This window comes from Pinus tabuliformis, chromosome 4_2 (assembly GCF_031772625.1).
Source record: "Pinus tabuliformis cultivar Carrire ecotype Pingquan chromosome 4_2, CPIR1, whole genome shotgun sequence".
Taxonomy (NCBI): Eukaryota; Viridiplantae; Streptophyta; class Pinopsida; order Pinales; family Pinaceae; genus Pinus; species Pinus tabuliformis.
In genome coordinates, this window is record NC_142304.1 from 79,260,421 (window position 1) to 79,273,646 (window position 13,226).

General features: G+C 38.5%; 1 protein-coding gene across 11 annotated transcripts in view; it reads right to left on the minus strand.

Moving 5' to 3' along the window:
• The window catches only part of LOC149168301 (15-cis-phytoene desaturase, chloroplastic/chromoplastic-like), a 300,807-nt gene that overhangs the window by 197,391 nt on the left and 90,190 nt on the right, over positions 1–13,226 (minus strand). For all 11 annotated transcript variants that reach the window (XR_016259746.1, XM_089428225.1, XM_089428224.1 and 8 more), the window contains exon 5: positions 4,223–4,378. Coding sequence is in view for 10 of the 11 variants with exons in the window: in XM_089428225.1 (XP_089284351.1) it covers positions 4,223–4,378 (156 nt within the window). In the remaining variant the exon portion in view is untranslated. The remainder of the gene's footprint in view (positions 1–4,222; positions 4,379–13,226) is intronic.

A 13,226-nucleotide genomic window follows, 5' to 3' on the forward strand; every position in this document is an offset into this window, starting at 1 on the left:
GTGTGCTATTTTAAATCACAGGATCACTTGCAAGAAATGAGGTTATCATCTCTATTGATCCTACTGAAACAAAAAAAAAAAATTCATGTTGGTACTAAATGTGCTAAATAATTGGTGATTCTTGAATCAAATATAATCGAAACAAATTTTGTTGACACAAGTGACAAACAATATGACATAAGCAATCTACAACTAAGTATTGGAGACTATACTTTTGTCTCACAATTCACCGTTAAAACCTTATTTTGCAACAATAGTGATATAATTTTAGGTTTGCCTTGGATGGAATCACTAGAGTCCTTCATCCTAAATACGAAAAAGAAATTTTTGACATTTTCATACAAAAAGAAAAAGATAACATTACGGGATGTTACAGTGAAGCCAGATTCCGTAACACCAGAAAATATGCAAGATATCCCAAAAGTAATTTTTCAAGAAGGTAAAAAATACTACAAAATATGCAAAGAGAAGTTGACAAGATCACCGCTGGAAAAAAATGAAGAAGTTTCATGACTTAAAGACCATAGTGAAAAATTACTGACGCAAATTAATAAGCTTAAGAAGGACAAGAAGTCATTAGAAAACAAGGTACAAGAACTTATCAAGAAGGAAACATCAAATGTAGAAATTCAAGTTGACAAAAAAACAACAAATACCGATCCAGTCAAATAACACAACTCAAGAAGTAAACAAACTAGTTGAAGTAAAGATGTACTTAGAAGTTGTAGTTCCAGCAACAAAAGATTCAAGTGAAGATCCAAAAATGAACCATTCAACTTCCATAGCTAAAGGAAATCAGGTAGTTCAAATAAATCAAGAAAACGACACAAACAAGATAAGGAAAGATCAAATCACTATAATTCCTTATCGACATCTGAATCACGAGAGTAGACAACTCAATCAAGCTACGTATTTAGAACAAAAACAACAAACTGATGTTCCGAAGAATACTAATGTCAGTGCAATCCACTCATGTGATAACAATTCATCTCAAGTTTCCAATCACTGCAAGATTCCACAGAAGATTGATCTAGGATGGTTTGATCCCTTCTCAGTGCGACAATTTTGTTTGTCACTTAGAGGATCATATCAACTTGTGTCAACGAAGATGACAGTTCCGAGAAGAGAAGACATTCGAAACAAAAAAAGAGATCAAGTATTTTCATCAGCAAGCTTTGAGGACAAAGCTTTTTGAAGAGGAAGGCCATGTTATAGGTAAAGTATACTAAATATAAATAATGATGATAATTGTAATAATGATTAGTTAATTAGTAATTAGGTTGAAGAGGCATGTATAAATGGGACGTGACTCTCCATGAAGAGGCACCTGCCTAGAATATAAGTAGGCCCCTCACTCTCAATTGTAACATCATTCATTCATACATTTTAATCTATATATTCTAGTATCTCAATGGAGATCTACATATTCCAAGCATTCTGGAGTATTTAACTTGAAGAACAAACTTTGTTCTTTCCATTGTACCTCATGAAGTGACTAAAAAGTCACATGACTTTAATAACCATATAAAGTCACACTAAAATTGGGTTCACATGTTTTCCTTGGCCAAAGCCAAAAAACACTAGGAAACACCTCCTTGGTACCTATTTCTCAATACAAATCTACTTCCCAACACCTGGAATCCCTTCTAACATTGCTTAATTTCCCTTAGCTGCACTCCAAAACCTTTGAGAGCTCCAAAATTGTGACTGAATTGCGTGAGAATGAGGCAATAAATCGATTTCAAGATGTTTTTTTTCGCAGAACACATGTCCAAATTTCAGGACACCAGCAGGGTTCGTGTCCGACACGAGTCGAACTCATGTCGGACATGTGTCACCCACATGTCGTGTCCGACACAAGGAAGGGAGGGCACGTGTCCGGTGACTTAGCTCTCAACATATTTTCTATTCATAATAACTCTTCTTTTGATCTTAATGATCAGCTTCATGCTCTGCACCAACACCTACAGTCTCTTCATGTCTTGTATCTTCATGCTTGCCATTCTTTTCATTCTCTAATCTACTCTTTTGAATCCAAATGGTCTAGAAGCATGGTGGACCCTTTCTTTTTCCAATCCCCCTCTACTTCCCAGCATACATAACAGAGCATCAGTCTTAGCTAAACTGAAGATGCCCTATGATTCATATACTGTTGTCCCAAAGAAGGCATTATTATGCATAAAGAAAGACAGCATTCCAGAAAAGCGCATACCACAGACCTAGAATAAAGAGCTACAGACAAAAAGCAGCAGCTTATACAGCTGATGAAAGAAATTAATGCTGACAAATGAAATGTTGACACTCCTTAAAGCCAAATATGAGCAATCTTCAGATGATCCAGTAATATTAGCTTATGAAGATGCCTTACAGCACATAGATTATGATGACAACACACAGCAAGTAGAAGATATAATCAAATCCACAGATGCTCTGCTAGAATATTTTTCAATGGCACATATTAATTTACATTAATATTTTATTTTCCCTAAGTTTAGACTTAGGGACTCTATTAAAAATATTAATTATTTTAAAATCTCCCAAACTGTTTAGAATCTGCCCAAACCCCTTCTGGATATTGGAGATCTCATGTGCCTTAGCCTCTCCACCAATTTTCGCGGCTAGAGTACATCCGATGCTACCCCAAATAAACAGAGATAAAACAGGCATTGTGGTACCTCATGGGCACAGCTTCAATGACATGTTATGCCATTTGGATTTAAAGATCCCCCTTTGAATTCCAAAAAAGAATGAATGACATTTTTGGACATCTTCCCTTTGTCATAATATATATTGATTGTTAGTTTGTTCCAGAGATTTGCAGGAACACAAGAAGCATCTACAAATATTTTGTGATGTAGTATATGAACATGGTCTAGTTCTTTCACCTACAAAAACAAAAAATGAAAAGACCACAGTAGAACTTCTGGGGCTAATAATTTATGAAGGCAATGTTAAACTGCAGGATCACATTCTGAAGAATCTTCTCAAGTTTCCTTATATCATAATACATCGGAATCAGCTGCAGATCTTCTTAGAGTTAGCAGACATAAATTACATCAGATACTTCTACAAAGATCAAGCTGATGATGCAGCCTGTCTATACAGAAGATTTAAAAAGAAGCAACAGCCATGGACTACTCAAATGACTAAATCAGTAAAAAGAATAAACAAGAAAGTCCAGAACCTACCCAGTCTCAGCTTGCCAAAAGAAATTTCATTCTAGAGATTGATTCTTCAAATACTACTCGTTCAGGTATTCTCCTACAAAATCATCATGGTAAGAAATCTAGTCTGCATGTATGCTTCTTGTACATTCAAATATGCAAAACTAACGTATCCTATCAGTCATTACGAAATTCTTGCTATTGAAAATTATATTGCTGCGTTCAGAATTTTTCTCAAGCCAGTAAGGTCCATTATTCGTACTGATCTGAAATATATGAAAGGGATGCTTGAGAATACAAGATTCCCTGAAAAAGGAAATAGTGACATTCTCAGATGGAGTATGTGGCTTGTTGGATTTGACTATGAAATCCAATATAAACAAGGTTAAAAAAAATAGCTTAGCTGATATCCTGACCAGAGAAGCTAACCAGAATAATGATGAAGAAGTCAAGGTTTCCAGTTTGAAGGCTTTCTCAGTTGCCTCTCAGTTTCAGTTCCCATCAAGATGAAGAAGATATGCTTCAGAAGATGCAGAGCCACCCTGAAGAAAAGCTAATTCTTGAATATTGGTTTACTAGATATAATTTCATAAAGAATTATAGTTATTTTGTTTATAATCCTTGTAGTTTGCAGGTGATAAAAGATGGACCAGACATTGGCCAATCAGTTTTGGAGTTTCGTGATCCTATCATGTTCTGCTATGATTGGTGTCAAATAATGCAGACAGTCAAGTATCAAGGTTCGCTATGGATCACCTTTGATTGTGCTCAACTTGTACCATTTGTCAAGTGGCAACTAGGGATATGTGACAAACAACAAAATACATGAGGAACTCAGAGACAAAATATAGAAGAGAGTGCCTTCAAAAAAATTAAACAACGAAAAACATTTACAGGGAACAACCATTTTTCACACTTCTACTTAACTTTAATTCCGACATTTATAGAAATGTTCAAGTTCACAGTATCAACAAAACAAGGAAGCAAGAACCATACGTATCCATGTGAGTTTTTATAATAAGCATGAGGTATTCTCTAATTAGAGAAGATTATCATACCGTTCAAGGGTGCTGGAAGAACCTCCATGAAATCAAAACGGCTAAACTGTCCAGGTTTATTTGGGAGAGCAAAGATCATCGAGTGTTCCTTCCACTGTAATCTATGATTGATTCCAAGCTCTCCAAACAAGTTTTGTACATTAGGATAAGCTCCAACTGTATCGCATCCATGAAGAACACAATCAAACAACTTTATTAAGAAACAAGATTACACACATTCCATACAAGATAAAAAATATTGGCTCCCATTTTAAAAATAATAATTTAGAATATCTATATTTGAAGTAATATCAAGAATGTTATATTAACTTTTAAGCATATGCAAATGACTTAAGGCCTTTTACAATAGAGAGACGTCACTCCAAAATCTAGTCCACCATTAAGAATTATTTTGCGTGAAATATAGAACATAATGAGATAATTATATGTCAACTGTAATATTTAGACAATATCTGTAGTGCTACAAACAAGCCTTACAATTTCATTTATACTTTCTTGTAGATTTGTTGTACCATTGATGAAACATAGTCACAAAGTTCTGTATTATATATATATATAATGAAGAGACACATGAAAGGACATGTCTCAACTTAAAGATGTGACTTTTAAACAAAGGCCATTTCTGCCGAGTATTTATAGAAGGCCCAACATTATCAATCATCATATTTTTTATATCAATTTCTTATATACATTTTATATATTTATTGTCCACATGGATTTCTTTACGTTCCAGCCAATTTCAATATTTTGTTTGTGAAGGAACTTTATTCATCATATTTGGTATCAAAGCCTCAAATTCTAAACCAGGCCATTGGCCATTTATTAGAGTTTCTCCAATTCCATGGTCTTTGACCACAAATCAACCCTTGGCCACACACAGTGCAAAAATTATTGTTCACTACAAATTTGAAGGAAACCTAGAACCAAAAGCTACACCAAAGTTTAAAAAGCGTTTAAGACGATCTAATAGAAGATCATTTTAAAAAGGGTTTTCCCTGGTCTTGGACCAAATCCTGTGTCTTGTTGTTTATTGATTATCTTCTATGGTTTATGATCTCAGAAATTAAATTTTAAATCTACAAAATTTAACATGGTATCATAGTTGTGGTGAAGATAAGCTCATGTAATGTTCCTAAACAAGGATATAAGTAATATACAAAGCATGCAAACAATCCAGCAATCAGAAAAACGAAATATACATTAAGCACCCATGGAAACACTGGAAATAGAGAACTGTTGAGCCATTTTACTACTTATTCAGGAGAAAATACAATAGTAAAATAGAATGGTGCACCTGGGCTTGTCTCAATGGACAAGCATGAAAAAACCCAGGTGATAAAATGCGGAACTGAAGGCTGCTACCACTGCTGCACCAAACTGAACTATGTTGTCTATTGACTTCGAAGGGCTGGAAACACTGCTTCCCGTGCTCAGAAAATTATGAGATTTCAGCTCCTTGCTCCTTGGCCTAAACCCAGAAAAACCCACGAAGGAATTGGCCAAATGTTGAACTCGAAATTTTGGCTCAAATTCCCCTTAGCTCCTCTCACTAATGGCTCAGTTGGGACTCCTGTTTGACCCCTTAGATCTGCCCAGAAAATTCTATGAAATTAAGAGTGTGATCCTTGCCCAAAACCCAGGCAAACCCCGAAAGGAATTTGGCTGGTTTAGACTTCGGAAATTGGACCCCCTTGGAGCCCAACTTCAGCTGCCACTGCAAAACTCAACCTACAGGAATCTGCCTATAAATCCTCTTGAAAATGGACCCAAAGTACTGGGCTAACCCGGAAGGGCTTCCGACCTATGGCACCTACTCCTTAGTTCCACGAAATTGTTGGATTGGCCCTCTGCGCTATCTCCAATCCCAGTAATTCGAACCGTTGGGATGCTGGCTCCGGAACTCACAAGAAAGGTTGGCCCTTTGCTGCTCTCTTAATCCTATAACTCTCCCGGTAAATGCTTCATCACTGATAACTCCAAACTCCCCCCTACGTATTCTCCAGCTAGCTAGAAATACGCACTCCCTGTTGTGGCTTAATGGTAGTGTTGTAACACACTCCCAGAACTCCTGAAATACTTATGGAACTGCCTCTCTAGGGTGGACACGAATGGTCCCCCGAAGTAGAGGTTGAATCTCCCACTTGAGAGATTCGTGCTAAATAGTCGGTTGACTTAGCTAAACAGCAGAGCGAACAATCAAGTAATTTTGATTGCAAGGTGTAAGAATGAATCCAAAATGAGAGTTGCTCCCTCCTTATAACTCCTTGGGCCTCCCTAGCCTCATGTGGGCCCCCTCCATCCACCTATTCGACATTCCCTCCAAGTTATTCGAATGGGCCAATTCGAACTCGCATGTGGGTAGCCCCCACATTCCACTAGAAACCAAATAAAGTTGAATTGCCTCCTAAGTCGCTAAGTCGAAAATGATGGGTTCTCTATCTTAGCCAAAATTGTGTAGCAGCACCATGTTACAAATGTATTTGAGAGGGGACATGATAGTCCTCCCCTCCCAAATGTTGCTTGCCCTCAAGCTATGTTGCATGAAACTTCAAAGAACCCGGCGTTTCGGGCCGTACATGAAACTCTGAAACTTGGTCGAAACTTGGCTGAAACTCGACCATTATGTAATCATCTATTACAGTTAATATAAACTTGTTTTTCCTTTTAAATTATTATATATGGGTCTTATTCCTTTTTTTCTTGCAAGATAATGTGTTATTCACTTCTTTTATATATATATATATATATATGATGTTTCAAGAGACGTTTCGGCCGACGTTTCCATTTTTGGGAGGTGACATTTCTAAACGTACCCGTTTCAGAAACTCTAAAACGTTTCAGTGTTTCGTGCAACTTAGCCCTCAAGCAACCTTAAAGCTGGATGCTCCAAAATGTGCTCACCTTCCTAGGTGGCATCCTCATCCGGCAAACTCCTCCATGCACCAAAAATCGCTTGTCCTCAAGCAATGCCTGGGCAAGCATCCTCTCTAACTGTTGCTCCCCACTGTCACTGCAAAATGTGTCAGGGTCCCAGATGTGCCACTAGATCGTGCATGACCTTTGTACTGTCCTGATATGAAAGAATCCTTCAATAACAGGATCCCAAGAAATCATGTGCAACATTAAGCTCCCCTCACTCCACTCACTATCCAGCTCGGTGAAAGTACCAGTAGTCCCCTGCTCCATTAGTGACTCGCTAAAGCCTAATGGAAAATTTGTATGATCTACCCCTGCAGTAGCTAGTGCATCCCCAAAGGTTACTGAGTTGTGAAGAGTTGTGATGCCCCAGTTCCTTGCTAGTCCTAGAGTGGTGCCACCATGCTGACGATGCGCTACTCTGACTATGTCATACTACCCATCGTGCGTAGTCAGTATCCTCCTCTCCTGGAACTTGATGGTGGAATATTGAAAGAGGTGAGACACATCCTGCCTGGGTATCTTCATGGTAACAAGGCCTATCCATCCAAATCTAACTCCGAACCTATGCAACAACAAAGAATGTCTGCCTCCCCATATGATGAAACCTTCTGTGAACCCCATGTGTCATCCCAAGAGCAAACTATATCACTCTCTGCCACGACTCCGCTCATCACGAGTGATCTATCGATCAACTGAATCCCTGTATCCCATAGCCAAACCTGTTGCAGCATAGCCCTGTCAACCGATGGAATCCCTCTAGCCCTCATCTCTAGTCCCTGCATGTGATCACTATATAGGCTCCATATATCGTGGGCTAATATGATGCATGTCAATACGCCAGGTGCCTGCCACCGTGTAGTACCGATGATCGTTGGAAGCCATGTGTGCCAAACAACTACCCCCTTAATGCAACCAAAAGAAGGGTATCTGACACTTGTAATCGACTCAGGGTATGTGGATCCCTCCTATCCCTGCCAACCATCTCCCCTGGGTCTGCCATCCGCCCTCTCGATAATGTGCCAATATAAGGTCTGTAACCTGGACACATGCTGGGAAACTACCTAAGTCGTGCCCGATATCCTCTGCTCATGCATGGTCCCGACATGCCCTGAGAGAAGAGTGACACATGTCTCCCTTGTGACTAGTTCCTTAGACGTAGGCTCGGTGATGAACGATATGCCACCCCTGCAGATGATCACCTCATCCCCCAATCTGTGGTTGTCAATTGACACAACAACCCAATGCCACTGCTGAAAAGTCTCCCCCCTAGTGCACTGAGTGTCACCCAAATATCTCGGGTAAGCTCCTCTTCCTCCACTGCTCATGCCCAAAGGGCAAAAAGTCGACAACAAAATCGACTGAGCCTGTGAGGGATGTTGAAGAGGGTCAGGCGTGTGAGTCCCCGTGGATACCATCAAGTATCGCTCATCTGTGTCCCTGACGATCCTGGGTGAACTACACCTAAAGGTATACCTAGTGTTTCCGTCCAAGGATCTCCCTAGAGGCAACACTCCAAGACCTCGTTGTGCGGCACTATACACCCCTGCATACCACCAATCATCCAAGTACTCCTGGACATGCCACTGTACACCAAGGCCTAACCCTGCACACCATTGGATACCCTCGGCTACGGATATGCCATCCTGTATTGACCTGTGTCCCACCTATGTCAATGTACCTGTCACTCCCCGCATGTACTCGATGCGATGCGATGTGATTTTTTTGGTGATTTTTTTATTTTCAAAAAATCGTGATTTTTACAAAAAAATCGTGTCGGGCGGAAACAACAAGTTTTAAGAGCCGATTTTGGGTTTTTTTTGTCATTATTTTCAGACAGTGGGCAAGTTTGAGAGCTGAGGAGGAGAAGAAGTCATCTACAAGGGCAGGAGAGGAGAAAAGTGAAAGAATTTAGCATCCCAAGCAAGAAAAATTCGAGTTTGGACCAAGTTTCTTCAGCAAAGCGTGGTTTCCAGGTATGGGCACCAAATTTGGCCATTTTTTTGGCTTATTTCTTGTTTTTGCTTGGGTTTCTATAACCCATTGATTTTCAATGATTTGAGTGGATTTGATTGTGTTTTTTTTTTCATTTTTTTTGCATAGAGTGGAGAGGGTTCATTTTAGTCAAAAATGCAAAAACTTGATTGTTAGATTTATAAGTTTAATTTCTTCTTGTGCCCTATTTTTTTGCATTATTTTTGCTTGGGTTTGAATGTGCATTTTTTCCATTATTGTTGCATTGAGTTGAGGTTTTTTTCTGTAAAAAAACCAGTGTTGTATGTAAATTTTATTTTTATTTTTTTAACTTGCAATTTTTCTTCTGCCCTACGCTCAACTTCAAATTTCGTCTTACATGAAAACTCAAGAGTTTAACAAAGTTACAAACATGCCAAGAAAATTGGACCCTCTGTGGGAATTTGGTGAACCTGATGGAGGGTTTGACAGATCAAACTTGACTTGCAAGTTGTGTGGGCATCATATGACAGGGGGGTATATAAATTGAAGTATCACCTTGCACAAATCCCTGGACATGAGGTAGGGCCTTGCACCAATACAAATCCGGAAATCATCTGAAGAGCCCTCAGATCATTGGAAGAAATAAAGCAAACCAAATTGTCCAAGTCAGCTCTGAAGAGTCAACTAGTAGGGAATAGAGTGTTAGGAGGTGAATATGACAGTGGCATTGGTTCTACTTAAGCATCAGTATCCACAAACAACCCTGTAGCTTCCTCATTATATTTTGTTCCTAGAACCACGTCTGGTTCACAACCATCTATCTCTTCAATTATTAAAAAAAAAGGAGAAAGAAGACGCTGACAAGTTGTTGAGTAGGTTTCTTCTTTTGAGTGATATTCCTTTCAGCGTTGCAAGGAATAATCCATTTTTCCAGCCTGCTACTAATGATATTGCAATTGTTGGCCCAGGGTACAAAGTCCCTTCTTATGATGACTTTAGAGGCCACATTCTTCAAAATGAAAAGGTTGACTGCACCAAGAGAATAGAGGAGTTTAGGACATCATAAGCACACACAGGATGCACTGTGATGTCAGATGGTTGGATCGAACAAAAGAGTAGAAGCCTTATAAACTTCTTGGTTAATTGTCCCAAGGGGACAATGTTTATGAAATCTGTTGATGCATCATCACATATCAAAGATGCAAAATTATTATGTGATTTGTTGGATGTGTTTATTTTGGAGGTGGGTGCAAAACATGTTGTCCAAGTCATAACGGACAATGCTGCAAATTATGTTGATGCTAGCAAGATGCTTATGGAGAGGCATCCTACTTTATTTTGGACACCTTATGTTGTACATTGTATTGATTTGATGTTGGAAGACATAGAAAAAACTTCCTTTGTCAAAGATATTGTTGACTCATCAAAAAGCATTATAAAATTTATATATAATCATGCATGTATGCTTAGCTTGATGAGAAAATTCACCAACAACAAGGAGTTGGTGCGCCCCGCCATTACACGATTTGACACCAGTTTTATATCTCTACAATCCCTCTTGAATTCTATGTGGGATGTGAAGAGAATGTTTCATACATATGAGTGGTGTGCTTTGACATTTAGTCGCAAACCAAAGGGAGAGGCCATATGCAGATTAGTTTCATACCAGAAAAACTTATGGGCAGGAGTGCAGGAGGTGTGCAGCATTACTGAACCTTTGGTAAAAGTTCTTCGATTAGTTGATGGTGAGAAGCCCGCAATGGGCTATTTGTATGAGACCATGGACAGGGCCAAAGAATCCATTCGGGCCTACTATGATGATAAGGGAGATGAGGGGTTTCAGAAACAACTCCTATGGGAAGTGATTGATGAACGATAGAACAACACACTCCATCGTCCCATTCATGCTACAGGGATCTCCCTAAACCCCGCATTTTCTTACCCATGTGGGTTCTTATTTGATGCTGAGATCATGGATGGATTCTTAACCTGTGTTCAAAGGATGGTGCAATCTCCAGCAAAACGTGCAGAAATCTCCAAAGAAATGGAGATATACAGGATGGCAAGTGGCACATTTAGCTTTGAGATGTTTGTGGTTGATAAGAACACTAAAATGCTAGGTTTTTTTAGTTTGTTTCAAATTTCATTGTCTCTTCCAGTTCATAACTTCATACTTTGCTTCAACTTTCAAATTTCATTTCTTTTCTTATGTTTATCCTATTTGTAATTTTGTTGTAGATGCATGGTGGACTCGCTATGGTGCCAGAGTATCCCATCTACGAAAGCTTGCCATTCGAATCCTCAGCCAAACATGTAACTCCTTAGGATGCAAGCGCAACTCGAGTGTATTTGAAAAAATACACACCAAGAAGCGCAATAGGTTAAAACTTAAAATATTTCAAATTTCCTATTAATTTTTTGAATTCATTAAATAATACTTTTTTTATAATTATTATTATATGACCCTTGTGCAGGTTGGAGTCTCAGCGACTTAATGACATGGTCTACATCTACTACAATCTTCGATTGTGGGTGAGGCAGCTTGAGAGGACACCTGATATGGAGGCCATCCATTGGATGGGATTGACATCACTGTTGCATGGAGGGTTGAGGCCGAAAGGCCTCTCATGGAGTCTATCGTTGATTGGTTAGAGCAAGAGGTAGTGGAGGGGGTAGAGGAGGAGGAGGAGGAGGTGACACCAACTACCCAGGTTATCCCTATCACTAGTAGAGGACGTGGTCTACCTCCTGTAGCTCCTAGTTCTACAGCTTCTAGAGCATAGCAAAGTCCACTGCCAACTCCACCGCCATCTACATCTAGAGGGAAAGCTATTGCATTTTTCGTAAAAGGGGCAGAAGAAATCAGTAGTATTAGTTATTTGGTTCATTTCATTGTATATGACATTATGACTCATGATATGAGATACATTATTATATTTTTTGTTGATATTTTGAGGCTGAGTTGGGACTCAGGACTTGGTATTCAAGACATGATTCACTGTTATGTGTGATGTAACACTGCAAATGACATTACACATCTTATATATTAGTTCTTTTATCATATTTATGTGTCAATGCATTTATTTTATGTTGTAGATTCTTTAGATATTAAAAAAATTGAAAAAAAAATGAATATTTTTGTGTTTACCAGTTTTTTCCCGATTTTTACCGATTTTTTCCTGATTTTACCGATTTTACCGATTTTTCCCCCTCGCCGATTTAATCCCGATCACGATGTTCGCAACATTGTTGGAGACCTCAAAAATCCTAGACGTCTAGGGTTTTCAGGTTATTTTTGCAAGTTGTTTATTTTCAAATTAGGAAAAAAAAACTCATTTTTTGAAGGCCCTAGCCCTTACCCAGCCTAAAAGGCTAGTGTTTGGGATCTATTTTGCAAGCATTAAGAAAGCCATAAGCCATAAAAGGGTTAGATCTCATTGCAAACAAGGGTTTCTTCCAAGAATTGGTATTTTGTCTCTAACAATTTGTTTTGCAACAATTTTGGCTTAAATCTTGTGTTTTCATATGCCAAGTACATTGGAGAAACTTTGGCAAATTCGGGCAAGTAATCTATAGGGCCTTGGGCCTAAGGTTTGCTCTCTAAAACCTAGTTTTCTCACTATTTTGCTACTGTTGTAATTTTTGTTTCATAAGAATGATACATAAGCCCTAAAATCACATTTAGTTGGTCCAAATCTAAGTCAGCTGACACGGGGACACAGGGATTCAAGTGTCGGACACGAACACGTTGACCCCTCGGAACAAGACACGTTCGGATACACTATATATTACTTTATTAAAATATATATATATGCGTGATGTTACTTTGTAAAACTTACATCTTATGAAGACCTATGTTTGAATCAACGAATTTGTATCATGTAAGTTTTACAAAGTAACATTATGCATACAAATACAATTGTGACATAATACATATTCAATATTCATCAATGATCCAATAGGAGAAAGACAAGACATTGTAGTTTTCTCATTAAGTCATCAAAATCAAAATGTGTTATATTGGTAGTAGTTATGCCAATGGCAAATAGAAATAGCAAATACAAAAAAACTACAAGCCTCAAGGCAGTTGGTAGGTCATGAGTCATCAATCCTCATCATCAAAATCAGCATC